The 25060-nt window shown below is 34.2% G+C and overlaps 1 protein-coding gene across 1 annotated transcript in view; it reads right to left on the bottom strand.

The window, feature by feature from the left end:
- KCNJ3 (potassium inwardly rectifying channel subfamily J member 3) overlaps positions 1–25060 on the bottom strand; it is a 150714-nt gene that overhangs the window by 118426 nt on the left and 7228 nt on the right. Inside the window, exon 2 of the mRNA XM_058548999.1 lies at positions 20958–21174. Coding sequence (XP_058404982.1) covers positions 20958–21174 — 217 coding nt within the window. The remainder of the gene's footprint in view (positions 1–20957; positions 21175–25060) is intronic.

The following is a 25060-nucleotide window of genomic DNA, read 5'->3' as shown; positions in this document are numbered from 1 at the left end:
AATAAGTTAAACTAAAAATCAATAATAAAGTTTTTATTTGTTTGCTTTTTCCAGTGTTGTGCCGGGCAGACTCAGCCTCTGTTTCCCAGAAATGTGCTAAACATCTGATTTATTTTCCACTTTTAAAATAAATCACTGATAAAGGCTAAATGTGTTTTTATACTGTCCATCCTTGATTAATTCCTAGTACTTTCAAGTGATCTGTAAATAATACTTGCTTTCGAATGATATCTTGCTAGATTGTTTTTAGCTGGCCCAGAGCTATGCATTGAATTTTGATGGGCAGTTAGTAGAACAATGCAAAGAAGGCAGAAATGAACAGCTAACGACCTACTTGGGATGCTAGCTGGGCACTTTATCCAGGAAAAACTTCAAAACAAGTGGTGATACAAAGGAAAAAAATGATTAAAGCCACAGATCTTTTGAATCCTGTTCCAAAATATGACCCTGTAAGATGTTTTTCTGTTTCTAAAGAGTCTACTGAAGTCTGCAACTGTCTTTCATTTACCTAACCAGTGGGAAAGAAAAGTATGTATTGCCATGAAGAAAAGGAAGTGAGGGTTGAGAAAGAGAAAAATCCATAAATGCTATGCTAATTAGAAAACAATGGCAAATTCCATAGCAACAAAATTGTCCTGGGATATCTAGGACATTTAGAAATTTAAAAGACAAGGATATGCAGAATTCGACGAGGCATAAAACTCACTTCTTATCAAGGTGTACCTCTACAAACAGTTTCATAATGGGAGAAAAAAAATGAATAAATCGTACTAGCAGCACTTTTTAACCTGTTAAGTAGGTATCTTGGCTTATTTCACAGGTTTAATTTGAGACTTTGACATATAAAGGGCAAGTTACTCTCAGATTGTTTCCTAATCTACAAATATGGGAAAATAACACCTAACTCACGGGGAGGGTCTGAGTAAACCAAAAGCATATTTCGGCCTCTTTCCTAGCACATTATAATCAATACATCATAACTGTACTAGCATTACATTCTGTTTATCCATCCTCCAAACGTAGATGCATTTACGAGTAGAGCATTATGATGACTTTTTGCTACCCAAAGACCCACTAAAATGAATTAGCATTTTCATCTTGACAAACTCACTTAGCAGAAAAAAATGTTTACCTGAGAATGCATGGGCTGACCCAGGAATCCCCTCCACCAAGAAAAAATACAAGTGAATCGAATTGTTTCATATGAAAAAGTACTAACAGACAAAACCTTTCCTTTTTTTTTTCCAGAGCAAGATTTGTTCACCTATTCCCCTGTTTAAAAAGGTAATTTCATATGACAACAACTATGTAAGACAGTAATATATAAAGACAATCATTAATTTTATAAACAAAAAGTGCTAGTTACATATATTAAAAAGATACCCAGAGAAGTGACCTGGCGTATTTAGAACAGTTGAAATATGTATATAACACATGTATTTTAGAAAAAAGAATTCTCTTGAATTAAACAGGTAAATTCTCTTATTCACATAACAGGTCAACAGCATAGGTACTTTGGCAGAAAGTACAAATATAGGCAAGCTAGTAATTTTAATATATAAATCTTACCATATAAATATGAATTTTCAAAACTGTTTAGAATTCTGCTAATCCCAAAGGAGCTACCTGAATATCTTCTTGATCTGGCAACCTCTCTTATTGTGTGTCCCCTGTAGAAGAGCACATAACTTTATCTGGATCACACCACATCGTATCGCTACTTCAAGCCTTTGCTCTTGGTGCTGGGTAAAATTCTATTCATCTTTAAAAATCCTAGTGAAGGGACTCGTCATATGAATGGGCTGCCTTGACCTCAAACTCGGGCATTGGCCCATGCCTGCCTCTACTTCTTTATCCCACATCCTTCTGTCATATGAATCACACCACAGTTGAAATGACTTACACGCTTTTCTCTTTTTAGAAACAAAATATGCTAAATTGCTTTTTAAATGTGATTTCCAGTTTTGGTAAGCTCGCTGCACCACACCTCAAGTGGAGAATAATGGTAGCTTATTGGAGGGTGTGATTTAACAATATATTGCAGATAAAGAATCATCTACTGGAAGCACATATTTAATCTGTGATGAGATTCAAACTAGAATACGTTTAGGGAAAAAAGCTCCTTGTATGAATTCACAATTAAGGATAAAATAAAATTGTATATTTCTATAATATTTTATATGGACTTTAACATTTACAGTTGTAAATTAATGAGACAGTGAAAAAAGTTGATGCTGCTTTTCTTTCCTTATACCTTAGCCTTATTACATATTAAAAAGAAATATAGGTTAACACCAAGCCACTAGACTGAATAATTTTAATACTCTTCTAGCACTAATTTTTCCCACTTTATATCAGCTTTTACGGGAAAAATATAAAACTCTTGCATTTGATTATTTGCATTTTAAAATTATTAAGTAGGAGAAAGTTCATTTAAAAACAATACTTTTCATTGTATTGCTTTATTAATATAACTTTTAAAACCTGGCTAAGCAAGAATTTCCTTTTTTCTGAGATTATCCCTTCCCCCATCCCATTATTCTTACCAAATTAAAAAAAAATACCTTTATTTAATTCAAGAAATTATACACAATTAAAAGTACTCAATTTCTAAAACTCGTCCAGTTGAGGCAAGGGAGTCACAGGAGGTTCTGACCAATGCAATGGAAAGAGAATTTCCTAGGAAATATCTTTTCCTGAATACAATGTCAAAGTCTCTCTAGGAGAAAGCTCCTTTGGCATTTCCTCTTTCCCCTTCTTTCTGTCTGTGACTCTGAAATGATGCCTAAGGTGCAGCAGCCATCACGACCACTAGGAGGAAAGACAACTGTTAAAGATGGCACAGCAGGAAGGCAGGAGGAGTCTGGGTCTTTGGTGACGTCCTTAGCAGCTGGACCAGCCTGGCTGCCTGATTCTGAACATCTTGTTACAGATGAAAAATAAAGTTCTAGCTGTTGAAGCCACTCTTGATTGGATTTTCTACTATTTGCAACCAAATGTGTGCCTAACTCATACAATATTATTTAGGAGAAATCACACTGCAAATATCAATCAAGCTTTCTGATTTAAAGTTATGTCAATTTAAAATGATCTCATAACAGTTTGCTTTATAATAAAACACTAATTATTTTTATTTGTCTTGTTTTTGAAAACTGATTTATATAGTCTGTATTGCTCTACATATGTAGCGTGTTAGTCCTCAGTTCTTGCTTCTCGTTGATGATGACAAGTCACAATAATTAACTTTTTGCTTTAGGAAGATTAGCCCTGAGCTAACATCTGTGCCAGTCTTCCTCTATTTTGTATGTGGGTCGCCGCCACAGCATGGCTTGACGAGTGGTGTAGGTCTGCATCCGAGATTGGAAACCAAGAACCTGGGCTGCCGAAGCGGAGTGCACTGGACTTAATGACTACACCACAGGGCCAGCCCCAGTAATTAATTTTTTTTGTCAGTCATCATAGGTCAATATAACACTTTACCACTCATGGTTTATAAAATAATTATGCTATTGAAAAACATTTTCAAAAATACAGTCTAATAGAATGAAAAAGAAAAAGCCTAAGTCAAATAGGAGTTAAACATACGGCTGTTGATAAAATAAGACCTAAGAGGGATGTTCTGAACATTGAATGCTATATTCAGGTTCTTGGACCCATTCAAAAGACACTTAATTAAATAATCATGGCTTACTCAGTTAAAGGAAAGCCCCTTACTCTTGTTAGCACTTTATGCCATTTTATAGCATTCCTCTATATCTGGCTGGCAAAGCTATATGTGAAAACTATAAATATTGGATGTAATCTTCCCAAACTGGCATAAATAAATTCAATTTTCAATTCATTCTAGTTAATGCTAAACCTGCACTTGTCAATTAAAAACCTGCTGAAACTGGAGGAAGGTTTAATTTCTGGTACTTATTAATAAAATTTCATTGTAATTTCACATAAGGGTCCATCCTTGGTCAATAGTTTTAGAGAATTAGTCTAAGGAAATTGGTATATAATACCTATGTAATATATTACATATATTTTTAAGACATTCTTATGACATTATTAGTCTTCAAAAATGAATTAAACTAAGAATTCTGCAATATTAATGATTTTGATGATAATAACAATTAGTAATTCTTACTGGATGGCCGGCCTTTAATTACTAGATCATGTGCTAAAATAAACACACTCACTATAATATCTTATTTTAATATTGTTAATTTAATCCTTCCTCCCACCAAAAAAAATATATAAAAGAATAATTTCTGCCTATATTTTACATATGAAGATACCAAGGAAAGGGAAGTTTACCAACTTGCCCAGAATCATGCAAATAATACATGGCATATAGACTCTAAAACCAATCAATCTGACTCTGAAGTCTACACCTCTGATCATTGCATGTGCTAATTCTCTCAAATTCAACAGCCCAAATTCTTCTAACACCTGACATATTTTAAAATCAGCAGGTTGAAATATTATGCAACACATTCTTCTTCAAGAAAGTCAACTCTGCAAATACTGAGTCTTTTTACTAAGGGTGGTTGTGGTTCCAGGAACCAACCACATAAATTCCCATTAAGTGAAGTCAAACCTGTAGTAAATTAATAGGGAAGAGGTTTATTGTAACATCACAAAAGTTTTGAAAATGTATGATCTTTCAGATAGTTCTCTTCCACAGTGACATCAATAAAACTAGTCCAGACATTTATATGGCTACCCCAGTATCAGAGCAGAGTATTTTAAAATACATAAAGATAAGCACATAACACAGTAGATAAAAGTAAGTCACAAGGCTATTTCTAAAAGAATAAGCAATACCAAGTGTCTTTACCGCCTATAACTACACTATCATAAAAAAAAGAGGTCACAACGAATAACCAAGGATATATCTTTACTACACATATATGCAAAATGACACAAAATGCTATTGGAATTTTGATACAACCAGAAGAAGAATTAAAGAAACATAACTGAGAAATAATGATATAAGTTAAATACCAGTAAGATGAAAATGACATGAAAAAATGATATTTAAATTATTTTCCTTCATCAAAATCATTATATTTTACATATTATGGCACTTAATAATTTCATAAAATATTAATTTCCTTTTGCCTTAGTAAAAACCAGGACAAGAAATATTATTCACATATTGTAAATAAAGAAAATTTTACTCTAAAATATTATTTGACTTGGCACAGATAACATGGCCAGTTAGGGGCAGCACTGGATTCTCACTCAGCATTCTTTGTACCACAGTAGCTGGCCATGTAGGTATAGGACTATTCTAAATGCCATTTTTAAAAATTAATACCATGTATAACCTCTGCACTCTAGAAGTTTTCAATATAATCAAACTTTTAATGTGAGAAACCATGTAAAAGAACCTACAAAATTCTGTAAACACTTAAATGTGCAGCTTTTGAAGAAAATTAGTTTATACTCTTTCCATAAATTAAAATAATTTTCAGCTTATTGACAGATCTGTGTAGATTACACCAAATAGTTAATAAAAATGGAAAGTTAAGAGTATTGTCAAGAGCTAGTGAAATAAAATTTGACACAGGAGAATTAACCAAATATTTTTAAAGAAAAATACTGCATGTAGAACTGTGAAAGTTCATGATTTTAAATAGGTGGCATAGGGTGGTGAGAGTGAAAAATGGAAGACACAATGAGTTTGAAGACCTTTTCCTATACAGGACTTCAATTTTATAATGCAAGGTCTATGCATCATCTCTTTGAATTCTCAGGATGACTTTGAGAGGTAAGTGGAGAAGGTATTAGCACCATTTTCCAAAAAAGGAAACTTTCAAAGAAAAGATTCCCAAACACCCAGGTAGTTGGTGGAGGCTGCAAGATATAAAAAGTAGAAAGTAATAGAAGACAAGTCTCCAGAAGAGAATTTTGGAGGGGGAAAAAAACAGAAAATAACATTTATTGTCTGACTACTGAATGACAGGGTGGGAATGTGATCAAAACCAATAACAATTTGAAGGATTTGATTTTCAAAAAAACAAAAGACTATAGTTGATATTATTACCAACAAACTTATATTTCTTGAAGGAGATTTTTGAATGTCTAAGAAAATTATTTTTGAAACATGGACCATTAAAAGCAGCAGAAGAATCTCCCAAGGCAAACATTAAAAGCCCAGATGAGCTATTAAAAATTCTTCAGAGTCAAGTAATACTTCTTCACGTCTCAGCTCTGCATTAAAGGTATATATGTAGGTTAAAATAAAATGTAACATTTTACTTATACTTATAAATAATGTAAAGTAAAACATATAATGTAACAGTAATACAGACTTTCCCTTCATCCATTACATCAGATTTTATTCTCCCAGCCAGTTAAGATCCTCATTTTCCAATCTGAAACCATGTTATATTGGGGCATGGCAAAGTTAACACAGAAGGCAAGAAACCATTCGTATGGCACATAATTGTTGGCACAATCCCAGGAAATGGAATGTGTCAGGGAAGGCATTTTTCAACAGATTATTCAGCTTTATTCTTGTTTTTGCTTGCCGAGTAAAAACCACTTCATGATTGGGAAATGTATAACAACTTAGACTGACCTTGACGACATGTCAAAAGAAATCCTTGAGCAATAGGAAAAACTGATTTATCTATACCTTTTTTTCCCTAAATAAGTTTGAAATGTATTTTATTCCAAAATAGGGCAGAATTTATCTATAGTCAGCATTTACTGGACTAAGTTATTCTTATAGCAGCACAGATCAAAATAATAATAATAAAGTTCTTGGTTAACTTAAGTATGCTCATCAAAAGACACACACATACACACACACACACCAATATTTCGTAACTTCAGATATTCCTAGTATCTTACTAATTGGATATTGTCACTAACAGACTAATTTCCTTAACTATAAAATATGCCATTTTATCTTCACACAAAGTATTCATCTAATTTTAACATATATAAAATTTTTGAGATTTTCTTTTTTATTCACAGTCATAATTTTATTTCTTGAAGAATTCTGAAAGACAAGTGGGTCATGATACAAAAGTGTTCGATAGAACTTAATTTTAAATTATAGAGTACAAATGTATGATTGAATTAATTCAAATACCTTCACAGATTACTTTTAAAAAAGGTTTTTAAATTCCATTTCTAATTTATAACTTTATTGTACATATCACCGTGGAGTGGATCTTTAAAAGACCATGTTTTGAAGACAAACATTCTAAGTATCTAAACAATCTTTTAAAAGAACAAATTTTTGCAACAAATTTTGGTTAAAAAATAATAATTTAGGACCATTTATTTTTACTGAAGCACCGGGCATATTTCATTTGACTTATAATATGTACCTATCACATTGATGTAAAGCATTTTTCAAAAGCTAAATGAATTCAAGTTATATCCATTTAACTTATCTTTCCTCTCCCAGAAGGGAAAAAATGAACACAGAATACGATGAAATGAGAAAGACAATGTTATATACACTATTATTATTTATTGTACACATTATTGTCCAGAGACCTTAAGCACAAACTACATCATGGCACCCTCCTGCTCAAAAACCTGTGATAGCTTCTTTTTTACCTAATAAATTGAAGTTCTAGCACTCCGGGCTGCCCACAATCTTCTCCCAATACCTTTCTAGTCTTACCTGCTAGTCTTACTCCTCACATCATACATCTCACTCTTCAGTCCAAATCTGAATTTAGAAACGCTTCTGCTACATAATCCCTGCATTTTCACACCCCCAAGCTTGCGGTGTTTCACCATCTTAAGTGTCTTCTCCTTCCTCTTCAGGCATCAAACTTCATCAAGGGTAACATGAAATTTTACATACTCCTAGTTTTCAACAAGTCTTCCCCAATATCCCAGCCCAAAGTGGATACTTCATCTTCCAACTTCCACTAACAACAGATTATCACCTCTCATCTGACTTACTGCTATAGAAACCTAATTGATCTACCCACCTCCAGCTTTACACCATTTAATACTTTCTCCAAGGTCAGCTAGAGTAATGTTTTTCCTAAAAATGCAATCATGATATTATTCTCCTGCTTAAAAGCCATCTGTAGCTCCCCATTACTCATAACAATTAAGTGCAAACACATAAATGACTTGAAAGTACTACATTTTCTAGCCTTTACGCTTTGACTACCATCTCCTGAATTCCCTTCTTGTCCCCATTACCTCACACCTGCTCTACCTCCACCATACGAATGTCATTCAGCACCTTAAATATCGCAGGTTTTCTCTCTCTCTTACGCTTCAGGTCTTCTACCTTTGTTCACTCTTTCCATAACACTCTCTCCATAACACTCTTTTCACCTCTCTTGGCCTGGCTAACTCTCGTTTATCCTTCCTAAGCCTAGGTGGTAGCCTTCATATGTCCCCAGTAGTAGGGTATATTTCCTGACTTACATTACTTATCACTGTGGAGGTGTCTTTATCTCTCACTGGATTATGAGTTTTGCTGGCTGGGACTCTCACATTTCATATTTACCATTGTGTAACCAGTGCCCAACACAGTGCTCAATATATAGAGGTTGCTTAATACATAGCTATTGAAAATATGGATATCTCAATAACTACCACTCTTATCGTATTTGCCCTTAAAAGGACTTTGCAATGTTGTTTAAGACCAGGTCTATTCATAAGGCACAAATCTCTGACTGCCCTTACCTTCTCCTCAGCTAGGCAACTAGCTGATCTGATCTAAAAGTTAGACCCTAGTAATAGAGAGAAAAGATCATTGACATATCTTAACAAAATATGGTCTCCATCATTATAAATTATTTTGAAGTAGGTAAACAAGAAATGCGTGAAATATTAGTGAAATATTGTTGATAATGAGAAGAATGTCAGAATAAGACTCAAAGCACAAAAACATATTCCAAATTATTCTAATAATGGTTCTAAAAAGATGGGCAAGTTGTTTTACCTTAATGAATCATAGTTTCAATTTCTGTAAAATGGAGAGTTTTAACTAGATTCTTACTAAGGTGCATTTTATCTTCATGATTCTATCATCCCAATTCTATTATTCAATTAGATGACAGCTAAGATTCAAAAATCATAAATGTGCTTTTTTTTCTTACTCTCAACTTCTTCCGCTTCTGATAATATTATGGCTTCCACTGTAAAGAAAAGGAAGAAATATGCTTCTTCCAAGGTGAAAGTAGCATATTAGGTTTTACCAAGCATATCTAAGCCAGGGAAGACATCATATCGGTCATATATAATTAAATGATCAGTTCAAATAAGATACCATATTTTAACTGGTATCTGTACCACTGGTCTAGTAGAACCTGGAACACAGGAAGGCACTCTGTAAGGGTTAGTCTCTTCCTTGAGTAACATTTTAGACACATTTTAAAGATAAGCTTACTTTAGCTTGTTAGACTGAATTTTAAAAATATTCAATTACTGAATTAAAAACAATAGATCATCACTGTACTGCATAGGATAGACATAAAAAGCTCAAGACTAAAGTCTGTCCTCAATTTTAGCAAATTGGACTTAAAAATTTATGACACCTGAACTTTTTCATAAAGGATTATTAATAGGCACTACCATTCTATACTTTACAGTCTATAAAATATTAAGATCTTAACTAAATGAAGAGAATAAGCAATATAAGTTTAACAAAGCTTTGCATTTAATGTATAAAAATTTAAATGAAAGATAATGAAGCATATTTGAAAAAAGGCCACTGAGAGAAATGTAGAGCAAAGCAAAACCAGAAAGAAGCAGATAACACATGTTAAAACATTTTTGGAACCGATAATGCTAATCTGAATAAATACACACATACAAAGAGGCTACATCATTTTCTCTCTACATTCTCTAAGTAGCGCTGCCAAATGTGGAAGGATTAGAGCCATTTCTGGGGAACTGCTGAATCAGGAGCATGAGTCAGAAAGTAAACCCTCAGTGCAGAAAAAGTACTAAAAAAAAATTGCTGAGAGCTCATACACACACAGACATACATTCAGTTCATAAGGTCCAAACCTTCTCTGGTCATCAAGACACTGTGTGCTCTTCCCTTCCCAAATTTATCCCCTCCTGTTATCTGTATCTGGAAGAAAGTTTTCCTTCCAAGGAACCAGATTGTACCTGTATCTAAATGTTGAGGTATATATAGCACAGAGTTGGTACTGTATGCAACTAAAGATGGCTCTGAAAACTAATGCCAGGATATTTTCCACTTCAAATGACAAGAAATATAAAATAAAAATAAAATTAAACAAAATAAAGGGCTTAAATTATATTAAAAATTGATTTAGAGACATACGGAATAATTTCTTGACAATAATTTAAGGGAGACTAAGATGCTATTTCTCCCAAAGCCTGTAAGATCTAATAATCTCTCTGAAATGGTCTAGACATCACTTCTCTGAAGCAGGCAGAGGGAATGGATCACAACTAGAGCTACTCTCAGGCTTATGAGTATATTTTTAGCACAAAAGATTCAGCAAATATACCCCATATATAATCAATGCAATTAAGGATGTGCTTCAAGGATAAGTCACCCTTGGAGACAAAGAATTGATTGTCCTCCTTCCTCCCCTGCCCCATGACAAGACCTTCTCAGTGTTGTGATGGCACTCTGCCACCATCATTAATAAATATTAAAATGCCACAGTTTATAAAATAACTTCATATTATTTCATCTCATTCAACCTTTATTTTTAACAGCAACAATAACAGCAGCACTAATTTCCCACTTTAGTTTCAGTTCTAAAATCTCCTCTAAGTCAGTGGTCTTAGCTCTTTTTCAGACCAGCATCTAGTGCATAGAAATAAAAAAGTAATGATTAATCAAAGTGAAGCAATGTCAAATTGGACCTAGAATCCTTATTTTTTGTCAAGAAAACTCGCTCTCTCTGGATCTCAAATCTTACTCATTATCTTTGCCTATTAAAAGTATATTTCTATTTCTGCATAGATTACATCATGTTCACCACCAATCTATGCAGAAATAGAAGTATAATGATGTACATCTGAAATTTATACAATGTTATAAACCAATGTTACTGCAATAAACAAAAAAATTTTTTTAAAAAGTATATTTCTATTTAATCTCTATAATCGCCACAAAATTTACCCCAGAAAAGGAAATCCTGAAATAGTTTAGCTTTAATGACTAATAGCCAGTGTTAGCCTTAATGTAAAATTATGAAAATTGTCCTTTTGAACTTTGCAGTAAGCATAATGATATTCCTCTATGAAACAGTAAATAACTGCACACAGTGTTCTGGTCTAATGTGTAGAAATTTCAATGATCAGAATTCTCTTCATCAGTGAGTGGCACGCACATTCTTGTTTGGCATTTATATTACATCTTCACACAGTGTTCCGCAATAGCTATTACATCTTGTTCTTGGTTATGATGATGAATAGTAATGCATTTTAATTCATACTCCTGATTTTCACTGTTTTCTACCCACATTAATTTGCATTTGGCTACATTGATCAGAACAGTCTGAATCAACAGAAAGCTTCATCTCTGAAGACTTCAGACATTTAAAGAACTATATTCTCTCTCATGTTTACCACATGCCAACGTGGTAGATTAGCTGAAGATATTGTGGTTGAGTAAGTAATTCAATAAATATTAGTGACTTTCCTAGTTGCTGGATTGAGGAGTTCTCAAACTTTAGACTTCATAAGAATTACCTGGGTGCTTATTAAAAAAGCAAATTTCCTGGGCCACAAACCCCAGACATTTGAACAGTGTAAGTCTACATCAGGGCACAGAAGTCAGCATTTTAATAAGCATCGCATGGGATTCCAATGCAGGTCATCCTAGGATCTCACCTTGAAAAGCTCTGAAAATGAGTTATTATTAATGTCTAAATTGTGAAGTTCCTTGTCACTGGACTATGCCACATATTAGCCAAAACTGCTTTCCCCAATCACAACTCCCCTATGGCTACATTTAACAATCAGCTAAATTATCCATTGGGTTTGCTGACTTCTTTATTGATATTAGCCATAGGCAAGATTATGACAAATATAGTGTCAACCCTCCTCAACCCTCCTCACCCCCAATTTACCCATACCAACCTCCTGCACAACAAATGAGAAACTTCCACCTAAGATGCTAGGGATTGTATTAATTAAATATTCTATAAAAGATAGCAATGAATATAATAGAGAAAATAACACATGAAAATATTTTTTTTTACGTATTTTTGAGACTTCAATGTTGGCCAAGGCTGAGTAAGGAAAATGGTGGAGGAAATTCAATCATGAGCCTGAAAAGACCTAGTCCACTACTGATAAAGCAAACTTCTCAATTAAATTGAAGCAGGCATTTAAGAAGGCTTAACTAACATTCTCGGACTGCTAAGTAGAGTGACCAAACATCTCAGTTTCCTGGTTTCAGCACTGAAAGCCCCATGCCCCAGCAAACCTTTCAAGTGCAGGCCAACCAAAACAGCTGTTCGCCCTACTCCATGCTTCAATATTTAGGCATTAATTTTTTGAAGTCCATGGAAAATTTCTACATGGTCTATTAAAAAAAATAATAATAATCAAGTAGGATTTTTTTGGGAATTGCTCATAAAAAGCTGCCTTAGATTAAAAAAGGATCCACGGCCCCCAAAAGTTTTAGCTTTATTTTGATTCAACAAATTATTGGAAAACGTCTCTAAAAAAGAAAAAATAATCACAATTAAGAAGCAATAAATGTTTAACAAATATATAATCACAGACCTTACTGGGAGGAGGGTACTTTGAAATTTCCAATATACACAGATCTATGTGTCATGGGCTTTTACCTGATAAGGTAGAAAGTCTTCTGAAATACCAGCAATTACTTTAAAAGCTAACAGCAATCTGGTTAGGAGCAGGGGAACCACAGAGGTAAACCAGATGCCCCTGATTTAGGTCCTGGCTATAACAGATACAAGGAGATCACAGACTAATAATTCAGAACCCGCAATGAGGAAAGATGGTTAAAATTTCCAATGGTCAGGAGAGTGTTACCTCATTTACGATAACACTAGGGGGGCTGCTGATCACTATCTTCCAACAGATCACTAAAGAGTAATGATTAATTACAATTAATAAAGCCAAATATTGTAGACTCATTCGTAAAGAAAAATTATAGGCACATTGCAATTATTCACAAATTGAGCTTCTGCTCTGCGATTTATTCATTAGAAAATTTCAAACTGTTTTTCACTAGTAAGAATAAGAGTCAATTGCTTGGTTGTGCTGTTTTTTTTATTTTTCTCAATTTATCTTTTTGTTTCTTTGGGTGTCCTGGCCTCTTCTACGTAGCCTGTGGAACTTCAATAGGAAGGATCTTAGGGCCTTTTTTCCCATTCCTTTTTAATCACAAGTAACAGCTTTGAAACCAGAGGCCTTTTTCATTATTTTCGACAGTCACATAGTTGCCTGAGCCAGATAATTTCATGCAGGACCCAATTACCTCTGGTCTGGCCTATTGTAACAGCCTAATAACTGGTCTGTCTCCGGTCTCAGCCCCCTCAATCCATCCTCCACTTGCAGAGAGATCTTTCAATCATGCAAATCTGATCATAGCATTCTCCTGCTTAAAATCCTTCAAGGGCTTTACTGCTTGCAGAATTAAATCCAAACTGTGCCTCAGGGATAGACTCGTCTCCAGCCAGTTCCCCTCCACCTGTTCTATACTCTGACCACATCATATTATTTGATTCCTCTAACAAAATGAAGTCTCACTTGCTGTCCCTCTCCCCAGAACACCCAGCTCCGCTCACCGTCCTGAGGAGCTCTGCTTCAGTTTCCTGTCTCAGCTCACGCTGTGTCCTCTAGGGGGGTCTTCTCAGACTTTCCTAAGAACAAATCCATCAGTGACCACTCTTCTAGGCCCCTACTGTAGGCTGGAATACGTCTATTTGAGCACATATTGCTAACATTCAACTCAGCTCAACTTCTTTTGCCCTCTGGACTGTGGGCTTCCCCCTTAATCATCTTTGTACTATCTTATACCTAATATAACATGGATAATCAACAAGCATTTAGAGATTGATTTCCTGTAAGAAACAATCTGACTCAGAAAGCAAGCTTATAAAAAGAGAGCAACTCTATTAAAATCAGTAAAAAATAACAAGAAACAGATCAGAAGTGTTAACTGGGATCTACCACTTTCTCGGATCTATAACATACAAAATAAACAAAGCCCTCAATCAAGCTTGGAAGTTTACAGCTCCTCTGGAGATGTAATAAAGCACATATGAGAGGAATGTGATACAATTATACATGTATATATCCATAAAGAAAATATTTTGATAATAATATACATACTACTAGGGACATGGTTTATCATAATAATGTGCTAATTATCCAACCAATTTTTGCATGAAAAGAACTGCAAGAAAAATGAGCAATATTAATGGAGGATTCATGAAATAAAATTAGCCAATAGATACATAACCAATAGATACAATAATTTCAACCTCACTAGTAATCCAGAAGAACAAAATAATGTCAAATTGTCAAAAAGAAAACCAATTATAATACCCATTGTTGGCAAGCATATGAGGAAAAGGGCAGCTTTACATACAGTCGTAAATTGGTACCAGCTTTCTAGACAGGAACCCTGAAATGCACATTAAAAACCAACAGATCTATATGCCCCTTTACCCAAGAATTCCATCTCTGGGAATTTATATAAAATAGAAAAGTTGGTGGTAAATAAGTTAAAATCATGGACTATAAGAATATCTACCTTATTACAAGGAAATGACTAAAAATCCCAGACTAGGAGATAGGTAAAAGAAATTAAGATAGACACATAGATTGGCATATAATAAAGCCATTAAGACTAATGGTGCAAATTATTACTTGACATGAAAGGCATTAACAATATATTATACAATAAAGCAAGTTATAAAACAGCACAAATATATATATATTGTTATACATGTATAACAATATATCTGAACGCAGACACCTGAAGGTTAATGACGAATACGTTAACAATATGGTAGTTGACATTAAGAGTAAAGTTTTTATTTTGCATATTCGTATTTTTTATTTTTTCTATAATGAGCATGTATTTAATAGCCCTTTCACAGTAAAAACAGTTTTTTAAAATGAGTTATTAAAGAAAAACACATGGACTAAAGTGCCTAGGGAAGACTGAATAAATACGGCAGCTCTTATGCTGTGTGGGAGAAGAAAGAAATGCAGACAGAAATGTTATCTTAAGTACTGAAAATGGCATTATCACAGACACGGGAGTCAAGAGAGAGCATCAGTGTATGGACATTACAGTGAGAAGAACAGTCTAATTTTCTCAGGAAGAAATACGGACATTTTGACATGTCAGTCATTAGGGATTTTTGAGCACAAGTATATCATGAAAGTAGTGTTGTAAGCAAATTTACTGGCCAGTAGTACAAAATCTGCATGCAAGCCACGATCCTAGAGATACTAAATCCATTCCTAAGACAGGTACTGTGATTTAGAAGTACTATTATGTGGGCTTTAAGACGAAGAGTTGAATTGAGAGACATTACTAAGAGAGGAGCAGTCAGGTACCCTGTTCCTTGGAGCATTTACTGATACCTCTACCTGGAATGCTCTTCTCCTAGGTGTTTGCTCTGCTCAAGATACTGAGTTTGGGTTCAAATGTCACCTTCTCGTTGCAGCCTACCTTGACCTCCCTACAGTCCCAATCTCTCTTGTCTTGCTTTATTTTTTTCCATAGCACCATAGCACTCACCACTTTCTAACATTCTAGATGAAGCACTTCTTCACTTTATTGTCTGTTTCCTGCATAAGAATATATGTACCCACAAGGGCAGGAATTTTGTTTTATTAACTAATGTTTCCCCCTTGAGTCTACAATAGTGTTTAGCCTGTAATAGGTGCTCAACAGGTATTTATGGAATGAACGAATTCATTGGATATAAAAGGGGATGGGGAAGGAGAAGTCTGGGATAAAATTGCAGTCATTAATAGAGACAAACTTTCCAAAGAAGGATGTAATTTGAAGGTAAGATGATGACTTGGTATTTGGACAAGTTGACTCTGAATTAAAATAGTGACATTCAAGTGGAAAAATGCCCTAGACATTAATAGCAATACAAGACCATAGCTGGTGAGAGGTTTCACAGCTGGAGATAAACAGAATGGTGGACTTGTGAGTACTCTGTGAATTCATTAACAATAGTAATAATAAAAGGTGAATATCTAGATTCTAAAGGAAAGAAGGCAAGGGCAGAGATCCAGGAAACATTTACAGGAGAGAGGAGGAGTAAGAAGGGGTAGCGATGCAGGATATAAGGAACAATTGGAAAACATAAATTGGAAGAAACAGAAAAAGAGAGGGAGAATGTGATGTCTCTGAATCCCAGGAAGAACCTTGAATATAAAGGGATAAATATAAGGGTTTTGTATTTTTTCATGAGGAAAGACTTGGAAATGTTTGAGAGCAACTAGAGCCAATGGGACTTTAGGTGTTGTGTATGGTAAGTACTGGCGCTTGCGTCACAGGTGGTGTGGAAAACATAATAGCTATAAAGGGGATGGTTTTGGAAAATAAGGACACTTTCCCCACAGACACCAGGAAAGAGAAAGAGAAGATAACTATGAGAAAAGAAGAAAAAGAGTTAAAAAATGTATAAATATTGAAGTGTTACTTCTTTTCGATAGAATAGGTAGAGAGATGATATGCCAAGGAAGGGACAGGACAGCTGGGACTGGGGGCATGGAAAGAGAGAGAAGGTCCCAAGGGGAGAGAGCTGGGGAGTAGAGAAAAGACAATTAAAAAGACTACCAAATAGCAGCAGAGAGCAGATTGAAGCTTGAAAGCATCGAGTCCTAATGAGCCAAGTCTGCAATGCTGTTTGCCTCTAGCAGTGCTCTCTCTCCTGGGGGAAGAAGCAAAGAGAGCAAGAATTAGAGGTAACCTATGTTTAGGAATTTGCTGGATGAGCAAAGAAGCAAAGGTTAGTAATGAAGAGGGAAATCTTGTGTTCCTTGTTGGGAGTGAAAATCCAACTCATTTGAAGCAAGGAGGGCAACAGTCCCTGAGTCTGATCACTGAGGAGTATTTCCAAGGAAGGGGGGAAAGTAATTATTGTGAGTCCTGAGCTGAAAGCTGAAACTTTCAAGGAAATTAGAAAGCTTCCAATTTCTCACACACTCCCACCACCACCACTCCTGCTGAGGCTACAGAAATGAGAAGAAGCAAAAACTAAATGAGATCAGAAGATTCTTATTAGAGGACTGTGGTGGAACCAGCAATTGTGTTTGTGTGTGTGTGTGTGTGTGTGTGTGTGTGTGTGTGTGTGTGTGTGTGTTTTGCAGGGGTGGGGATAGGGTGAGTATTACCATTAATACAAAAGTGGTAACTGTCTAAAGTTTCACATATTTTCAAGACATTAGGGTCACTCATTTTTAAATAAACTACATGCCACCCACTACAAAAACAAGTGTGGCTTTTTTTGTGATATACAGTTTGAGATTACTAAATTATTACTTTCATATAAATACAGGTTTTGCTTTTTTATCAAATCTCAACACTTCCTCTTGGTGCCATAAAATCATCGGTAGTACAGAGATGGTCCCTCCACTTTTCTGACTTCTCCTCGCCCGACTCTCCACATTGTTCACTCTGCTCCGACCACGTCTGCCTTCTTTCAGTGGAATAAGTCAAGCTGCTCCCCAACTCTGAGCCCTTGAACCAGCTTTCACCCTGCCTGCCTTGTTCTCCCCACAGATGGCTCCAGGAGTTGCTTCTTGACAGTCAGGTCTCTGCTTAGGTGTCACCTCCTCAAAGAGACCTTCACTAACCATCAACCTAAAGTAGCCTGGGATACACTCTTTATCCCATCACCTTGTTTTGTTTTGGTTTTTATTCCTGACACATTATTATCTGATAATATCTTGCATATATATATATATATATATATATATATATATATATTTTTTTTTTTTTTTGCAGTCTGCCTCCTCCAGTTAGAATACAACCCCCATGGGGAGAGGGATTCTGCCTATCTTGTTCAAATACTTCCCAGCAGACAGCATTCATTCAATGACTTGCCTAACGAATGAATGAATAATAAAAACTTAGTATTTTAATGCTAAATATGATGGAAAGTTACATCAAGTAAATGTTTATTTCTGCGTACCAAAAAACTTGACAGGAAAAATGGTACTATTGCTGTCTCAATACAATCCAAAAGATCACATCTGTCTTATTCTAAGCAATAAATATTATAAGAAAGTAAAATTTATTGTGAATGGAAGGATAAAGGAGGAAAAATCTTTAAAGGAGAATCTAAATAAATCTCAGTAAAATTTTAAATGATTACACGGACATAAAAAATTTTTACCAGGCTCAGGGAGCTCTGGAAATATAGACAGATTTTACAGAGTTTGAACAGTGTGGGATTTAATTAGTTAGGACATATACACAAACAAAATGTCAGATAAATTTTCCACAAAATAAATTCTATAAATTATGAGTAATGTTTTTGCTGTTTGTCTTGCTATATTAGATCTAGAAAACAGGGTTAATTAAGAGGTTAAGAGGAAGCGGACTTTAATCTCTTCTCCATAAAAGGCAATCTCTAAATAAGAAATTCAGTCTCTAGGCAAGTTTTCACATTTTCCATGGAAAGTATACTCTGCCAGTTCATTGTTTAAAAAAAAAAAAAAAGGAGGGAGGAGGAAATGTTAAAATAAAATCTACACTCCTAATGAATAATTTAATGTCACAAAACTCCTAATGACCTTATGTAGGACATTATTTACTAACCATGATCCTCTGAAATATGAAGTCATATCAGTCAACGTCAAGAACACGTCGGTAAATTTAAAAATAAGCTGCTTCAATATTCCCTTAAGATGCCCATGTAGAAGTGAAAAATCAAAAGAATTAATGAAAAAGGAAACCTCAGACAAATCCAAATTGAGAGACATTCTACAAAATACCTGGCCTGTACTTTTCAAGTATCTCAAGCAAAAACACAAAGTAAGGTTGAAGAACTATTCCATCTTGAGACTGAAAAGACAAGTAAACAAATGAAGGGCATAATCCTTAAGTGGATGTTGAACCATGGGGAAAAAAATAGCTATGGTGGAAATTACTAGGATAACTGATGAAATTTGAACATAGAATATGAGCTAAATGGTAACATTGTATCATTGTTAAATTTCCTGATTCTTTTCTTAATTGCACAGTGATTTTGTAGGAGAATGTTTTCATTCTTAAGAAATACAAACCAGGGAAAAACAGGAAATATGGACAGATAGAACAAATTAATGAAAGATTTCGAGGGCTGTCAAGTGAAACAGAAACTTCACTCATGTCAATGTTTAGAATAATAATAAGCAATTGGTAAATTATAAGTAGGTACGTCAAAGATAAAACCATATGCTATAAGAAACAAATCAATAAAAATTTGCAACATCTGCTCTTTAAGTTCTAACAATATATTATTACTTCAGTAAATGAGATGAATAAAATTGAAATTTAATGTAAAGATTTCTTGACCTAAAAGGCTATGTAAACTGGTTTCATTCTTTATCAAGATATGATATTTTAGAAACACACTATGGCATCATTTAAATTTAAAGTTAAAAAACTGAATGGAGGATTTAAACCATAAAATAATCCACAGAAATCAAATTTCAGATATAGACTGATGAGTTAAATCTTTACTCACTAGCCTTAAAAATATTAATTTTTAAACTGAAGCACTAATAATAATAAAATAATAGTAATATGACAAGCAGCTTTGAGATGGTTATTACATCATTCTCACTTTAAAGAGAAAGAAAAAAAGCTTAATAAGTATCTTGCCTAAATTTCAAATAGGTACTATGTGACAGGTGTAGAAAAATTACAGTGGCCTGCCTCCCCCTGCTCCTTGGAGAAAGCTTTATATCAGGGTGAGAGATCACTGATTATGTAACATCCCCCACCTGGTATAAAGCTTGAATATATCTATTACTAATACTCGAATACTCTAATCTATTACAAATACTAACCTAATTACTGTCAATGTTACTTTCAATAGTGCTATAGTTTATACATAATAGCTACTATTTTAAGATTGTTGAAGTGATATTGGTAGAAAAAAGTTTGAGAGTTAAAATATTTCTTGCTTTCTCATTACTTGCAGAAAGAGTAAAATCCAAGACACACACATACACATACATATACGTATATCATTATGTCGATACTATATTATTAGTCTCAGGCACCTAGCAGGTTCCAAACCAACTAAGCAATGCTCAGGCCCCAAATAATATACTCTGATTTATTGTTTTTTTCCTTTGACAACCTTATTCTCCTCAGAGAGTAGCAAATTCTGTGTATTTGGGGCATGCCAATGTTATACTGCAACTTAAGGAATAACACACAGTATGTAGCTACACCAAAGCAAAAAGGGAAGAAAAATCTCTTTTAAAAAATATTTTTGGTCAAACTTCAGCTGGGGAAATCTACTTTGACCCACTTTGAAATTAAAACGCTGCTTTAGCACACACGCGCGCACACACACAGGGAATTTTCCACTGAGGTTGCACATAGCAGCATATCAAAGATTTGTCAATGACATTCCGAATCACTAGCCCCAAGGCAAGAATATGCACACTGAGCTTAGGCTGCTCACTAATTACACTGGATGTATTTTAACCTTTAAAGAAAAAATATGATTATAGGAAATCCAAGTTTGTAATTAAAATAGAACATCATAATAATTTCTAAGGAGTCATCTCAGTTTCCTTTTTTTTCTCTTGCAGTGATTGTTCCTGAATTAACGTTACATATGCAATCATCACAACAGTTAATCTTCATTTTCAAAGTAGTATCAATGTAATGTTATAAAGAAATAAGAGGCAAGTCATTACTTTCATTATTGTGGACTGAGACATTTATCCCAATTCATGACAGGTACTGTGTATACAATATAATGTCATTACGGAATAAAGAAACTTGATGGCATATCTATGTTTTTACTTACCAGTTGTTTCCACAATGCCTTCTAGGATGACGACAATCTCGAACTGTTCAGTTTGCATGCTTCGCTGGGATAGGTCATAAAAGGGGCTTTTGGCATCGATCACGTGGCAAATCGTGAGGGGGGAAACAAGAAAAAGTTGATCTGCCCCTGTACTAAAACCTACATCCAGTTCAAGTTGATCAAGGGGGAGGAACTCACCCTCAGGTGTCTGCCGAGACTAGACAAGCACACAGAAAAAGAGAAGAAATCACCACTTATACTGAAATTTTCAAGGCAGCCCAACAGTAATTTACATCATTGCCAACGTTCTGCACTATCAATCATCTGCAACAAAATCCAAACAAATCATTATGCAGCTATGTTCTAGCAAATGGGCCGAAATCCCACGTAGCTCATGCGGAACATACATGCATTATTTATAATATGCGACTTACTATAATTATCTTTCCCTAACTGGTGAACTTTGGAGAAATGCCTGGTCCAACAATGGCTGTTAGCACAAACTGTGGAACTAAGTGTACATGGGCCACTGCTTGACATAAATCACTGCATGATAACTCACTGCATGCCAGATTTTTTTCCTCATAAAGCAAATAAGTAGTCAATTCTCACGGAGTTTGTTAAAGCTAAAAAAGGTTGATCATGATTTAAGAAGAGATTTGCTGCATTATTACCAAGCAAAGCACAAACATTTATTTTCTCAGGACTTTTAATAAGTAATAAATAGATATAAGCTGGAATAGAAGAGTGAAGATGTTATATTAAATTATGGTTATGTACATAACAGCTCACAGAATAAAAATAAAAGACAGATGCTGTTAGCTAATGGCTTTCAAACTCCCAATAATAAACTGCATTAAAGTTGTTTACTTCTCTATTTATTTTATGAATTTTAAAACTTAGTGAAAAACTGTACTAAACTGAACTTTTTAAATCAAAATGCAAGTTAAAATATCTATATTGAATAACCTTATGGTTTACTAAAACTTTCCTAAGGTAGCAGCATTCAGTAGCAGTATAAATCACTGTAAAACTTTACTCAATAAACTGCTTGCAGGCTAAAATCTGAAAGAAAATTAAATATGACTATTACCCATTAGCAAACCATTGAAGTAAACTTATCTTTTGTTTCTATGCATTTGTATTTTATTTTCCATATCTGTTACCTATAAGGATCATGTACAAACAAATATTTAAGTTTAATTTATTTGATGAAGCTGGTTAAATAAGGGCTGTGTTAAGGAGTTGCATACCGAAAAATGTATGGGGGGGAGGCCCTTGCTGTTGGTCAAATGGGGCTTGGAAGAATCCAGCATATTTTAACAGACTCTTTGCAAAGCTAATTTAATAAACAGAATCTGTAAGACTAGTCTATCCAATGAAGCAGCAGTTTGAAGACAAAATCCTTACTCTTGGGGTTCCAAGAAATACTTGGCTTTTTTGTGGAATAAATGAGTCTGAAAACACTGAGAAACGTGGTTTAGTAAGATGTCCTCAATGGCTCAACAGAACCAAGAGTTTCACGTTGGTGGTGGATTGCTACAGCAGCAATTGCTACAATGAGCATCAACAGCAGAATTAGTCAATTAGAGAGGCTACTTTGTAACTAGTGATACTCAGGAATTTCATTTGTGTAGGAAAAAATCCCATGAAAATATTTAGACTATTTTTCTTCTCTGGCTTATGAGTAGGTGATTTAAAAAAAAAAGAAGAAGAAAATGATTACCGACAAGAAAGAAAAATCCACGGAAAACCTGATGGTGAAAAATGAAAAGAGCAGCTCTAACAATCAATGCTGGAGAAAACTAGGCATTTGTGAGCCAGTAGAAGTCACCTAGGTTTCTAAACCTTTTCTCAAATTAGCAAAATATGGATGTGACCAGCATCCAACTACACAGTTGTACAAGTATTGATTAATATAACAAAATAAAAGCCAGAAACAAAACAAAAATAAATAAAAACAAAAGACCTGTGTCATTGTTCTCTCATCTACTGAGAAACAGGTGCTATATAAACACAAGGTGGTATTCTAATGTTTATAATTAATGAATAGAATTTAGGTTGTTCAACTACTCTAAGTTCGCTTTCTGCACTAAATGAAAGTGTTCAAAAAGATAATTCTTTAAAAACTCAATTTCTCCTTTATTTAGAAGTCATTTTCCCCAAAGAAGATATTTTTTTCTAATGATTATATATGTACCCCAAAACCAAATTTGTTATTTATACCTGTGCCTCGTTCTAACAAGCTTTAGAGTAAGCTATTAACTTTTATATTCCCTGATCATTCAACAACCCATGAAAAGAAGAAGTGGCCTAGAAACAGGCAGCCTATCAGGAGAATGCCAAGCCAGAAAAAGAAATATTTTATTTTTAGCAAAGCAGTTAATTCATGTATAGGTAATTTAGACTTAAACATGCATGGATATGCTCCATTCAAACTCTGTATACCTTCTTAAAATTTGTTCTATATACTCAAAATTGTATCTGTGTTCCTCTCCAAAATGCTTTACATCCTATCCAAGTCTTGGCAGAAATAAAGTTGACAACTATACCTATTATGTGACACTATAGGGAAAGTAATAATACTTCATTTTTTGGAAAGATGTTTTCCAAGCTTACATATTTTTCAGATAAGTGAAATTCCCTACATATTCATTGAAAATTATTTTCCTATGGGTACTATCTAATGGAACCTTTCTTTAAACGACTCCGAGACACTACATAGACCCACAATTTTATCTTTCAGGTCTTCTTTCTTTGTGTTAAGCCATCAAATATTTCAACTATCAATATGCTTGCCTCCCTGATTTTTGCTTGCTTCTCTGACTCTGTAATAGGCTGGGAAGCCTATTAATCGCTGTGAACTAAACAGAAAGCTCTTTCTATTTAGAGAAATGAAGGGCATAGTTTTAGTGTGGCAGGTGCCTGGAGCACTGGAATTGTTTGAAGTCTTTGCTCCTGGCTACAGTAAGGTTATCTATCAGTCCTCAGCCAAATACATAACGATGTTCCAGAAACCTACATATGCCTACCAAACACATTTTCAGAAGCATACACATTCTACTCTAGGCTTACAAGGAATTCTAATCTAGGCTTTTCTAATTCTGGTGCAATTCCAGAGATTTTCTGGAGCAAAAGGGAAAACAAGTCTACCATAGTTTTAAGTCTCTTGACTTGTATAAGTACGATGAGAGAACTTTTGTTCAAGGAACCGTGATATACACATGTACAGTAAAAGGAAAGACAGAAAGGAAAAAGAGGAGATATGTATGTGCCTTTATAAAATTAAACTGTGATCGGTACCTTGAGTAGATAATAAATCAGTAGCAATGATATTCCATCAGTTTCTAATTCTCTTATTTTGCTACCAACCACCATATTTCACCCAGAAATTTTGATAATAGGCAGAAAATTTTTAGATAAAAACCCATCTAATCTTTCTTTATTATGTCATCTTAAGAATTACAATATAATAAGAAATTTTTCATTAATAGAGCAGTTTGTTGATGGTGCACATTATCTCCTTTAGCTCTATGAACCTCCTAATTCCAAAGTGAACACAGAACCATGATCATTTCCTAGATAAAAATGTGTAAATAGATATGGTCTAGATCAACAATAATTCAAAACAATTGCTAAAGGTTAAGATTGATGCAGTAAATTATTTAAATTTCTAAAAAGCTGATAACTAAGGTTAACTTCTGTTTAATTAAACAATTGTTTAGAACCATAAAACTACTGAATGAATAAGAAAGTGGAAAAGAAGTGGAAGGAAAAACAGTTCACGGAAAATTGGTAATTCTTAAAAATTTAGAAAATAATTTGAAAAAACTATGACCTGAAAATGACTTCCATACAACTTTTATTTTCAATTGCAATGGAATTTAGGGAAGGAAATAAAGATTTTTCCGCCATTTTAAAGCCTTTGTGGTTGATTGCATTATAGCAAATTCTGAGAGTTAAGAGAAAAACCAAGGATATCTAAGGCTTAAAGTTTATTTAATTTAAATTTACTGTTCAAAAATTTAATCATAATTAGAACATCATGGATTTTTGAAATGATTTTGTACAATTTAGGTTGTGGCAATAATTTCTAAGTTATT

This window comes from Diceros bicornis, chromosome 10 (assembly GCF_020826845.1).
Source record: "Diceros bicornis minor isolate mBicDic1 chromosome 10, mDicBic1.mat.cur, whole genome shotgun sequence".
NCBI lineage: Eukaryota > Metazoa > Chordata > Mammalia > Perissodactyla > Rhinocerotidae > Diceros > Diceros bicornis.
This window is presented reverse-complemented; position numbering and strand designations above follow the sequence as displayed.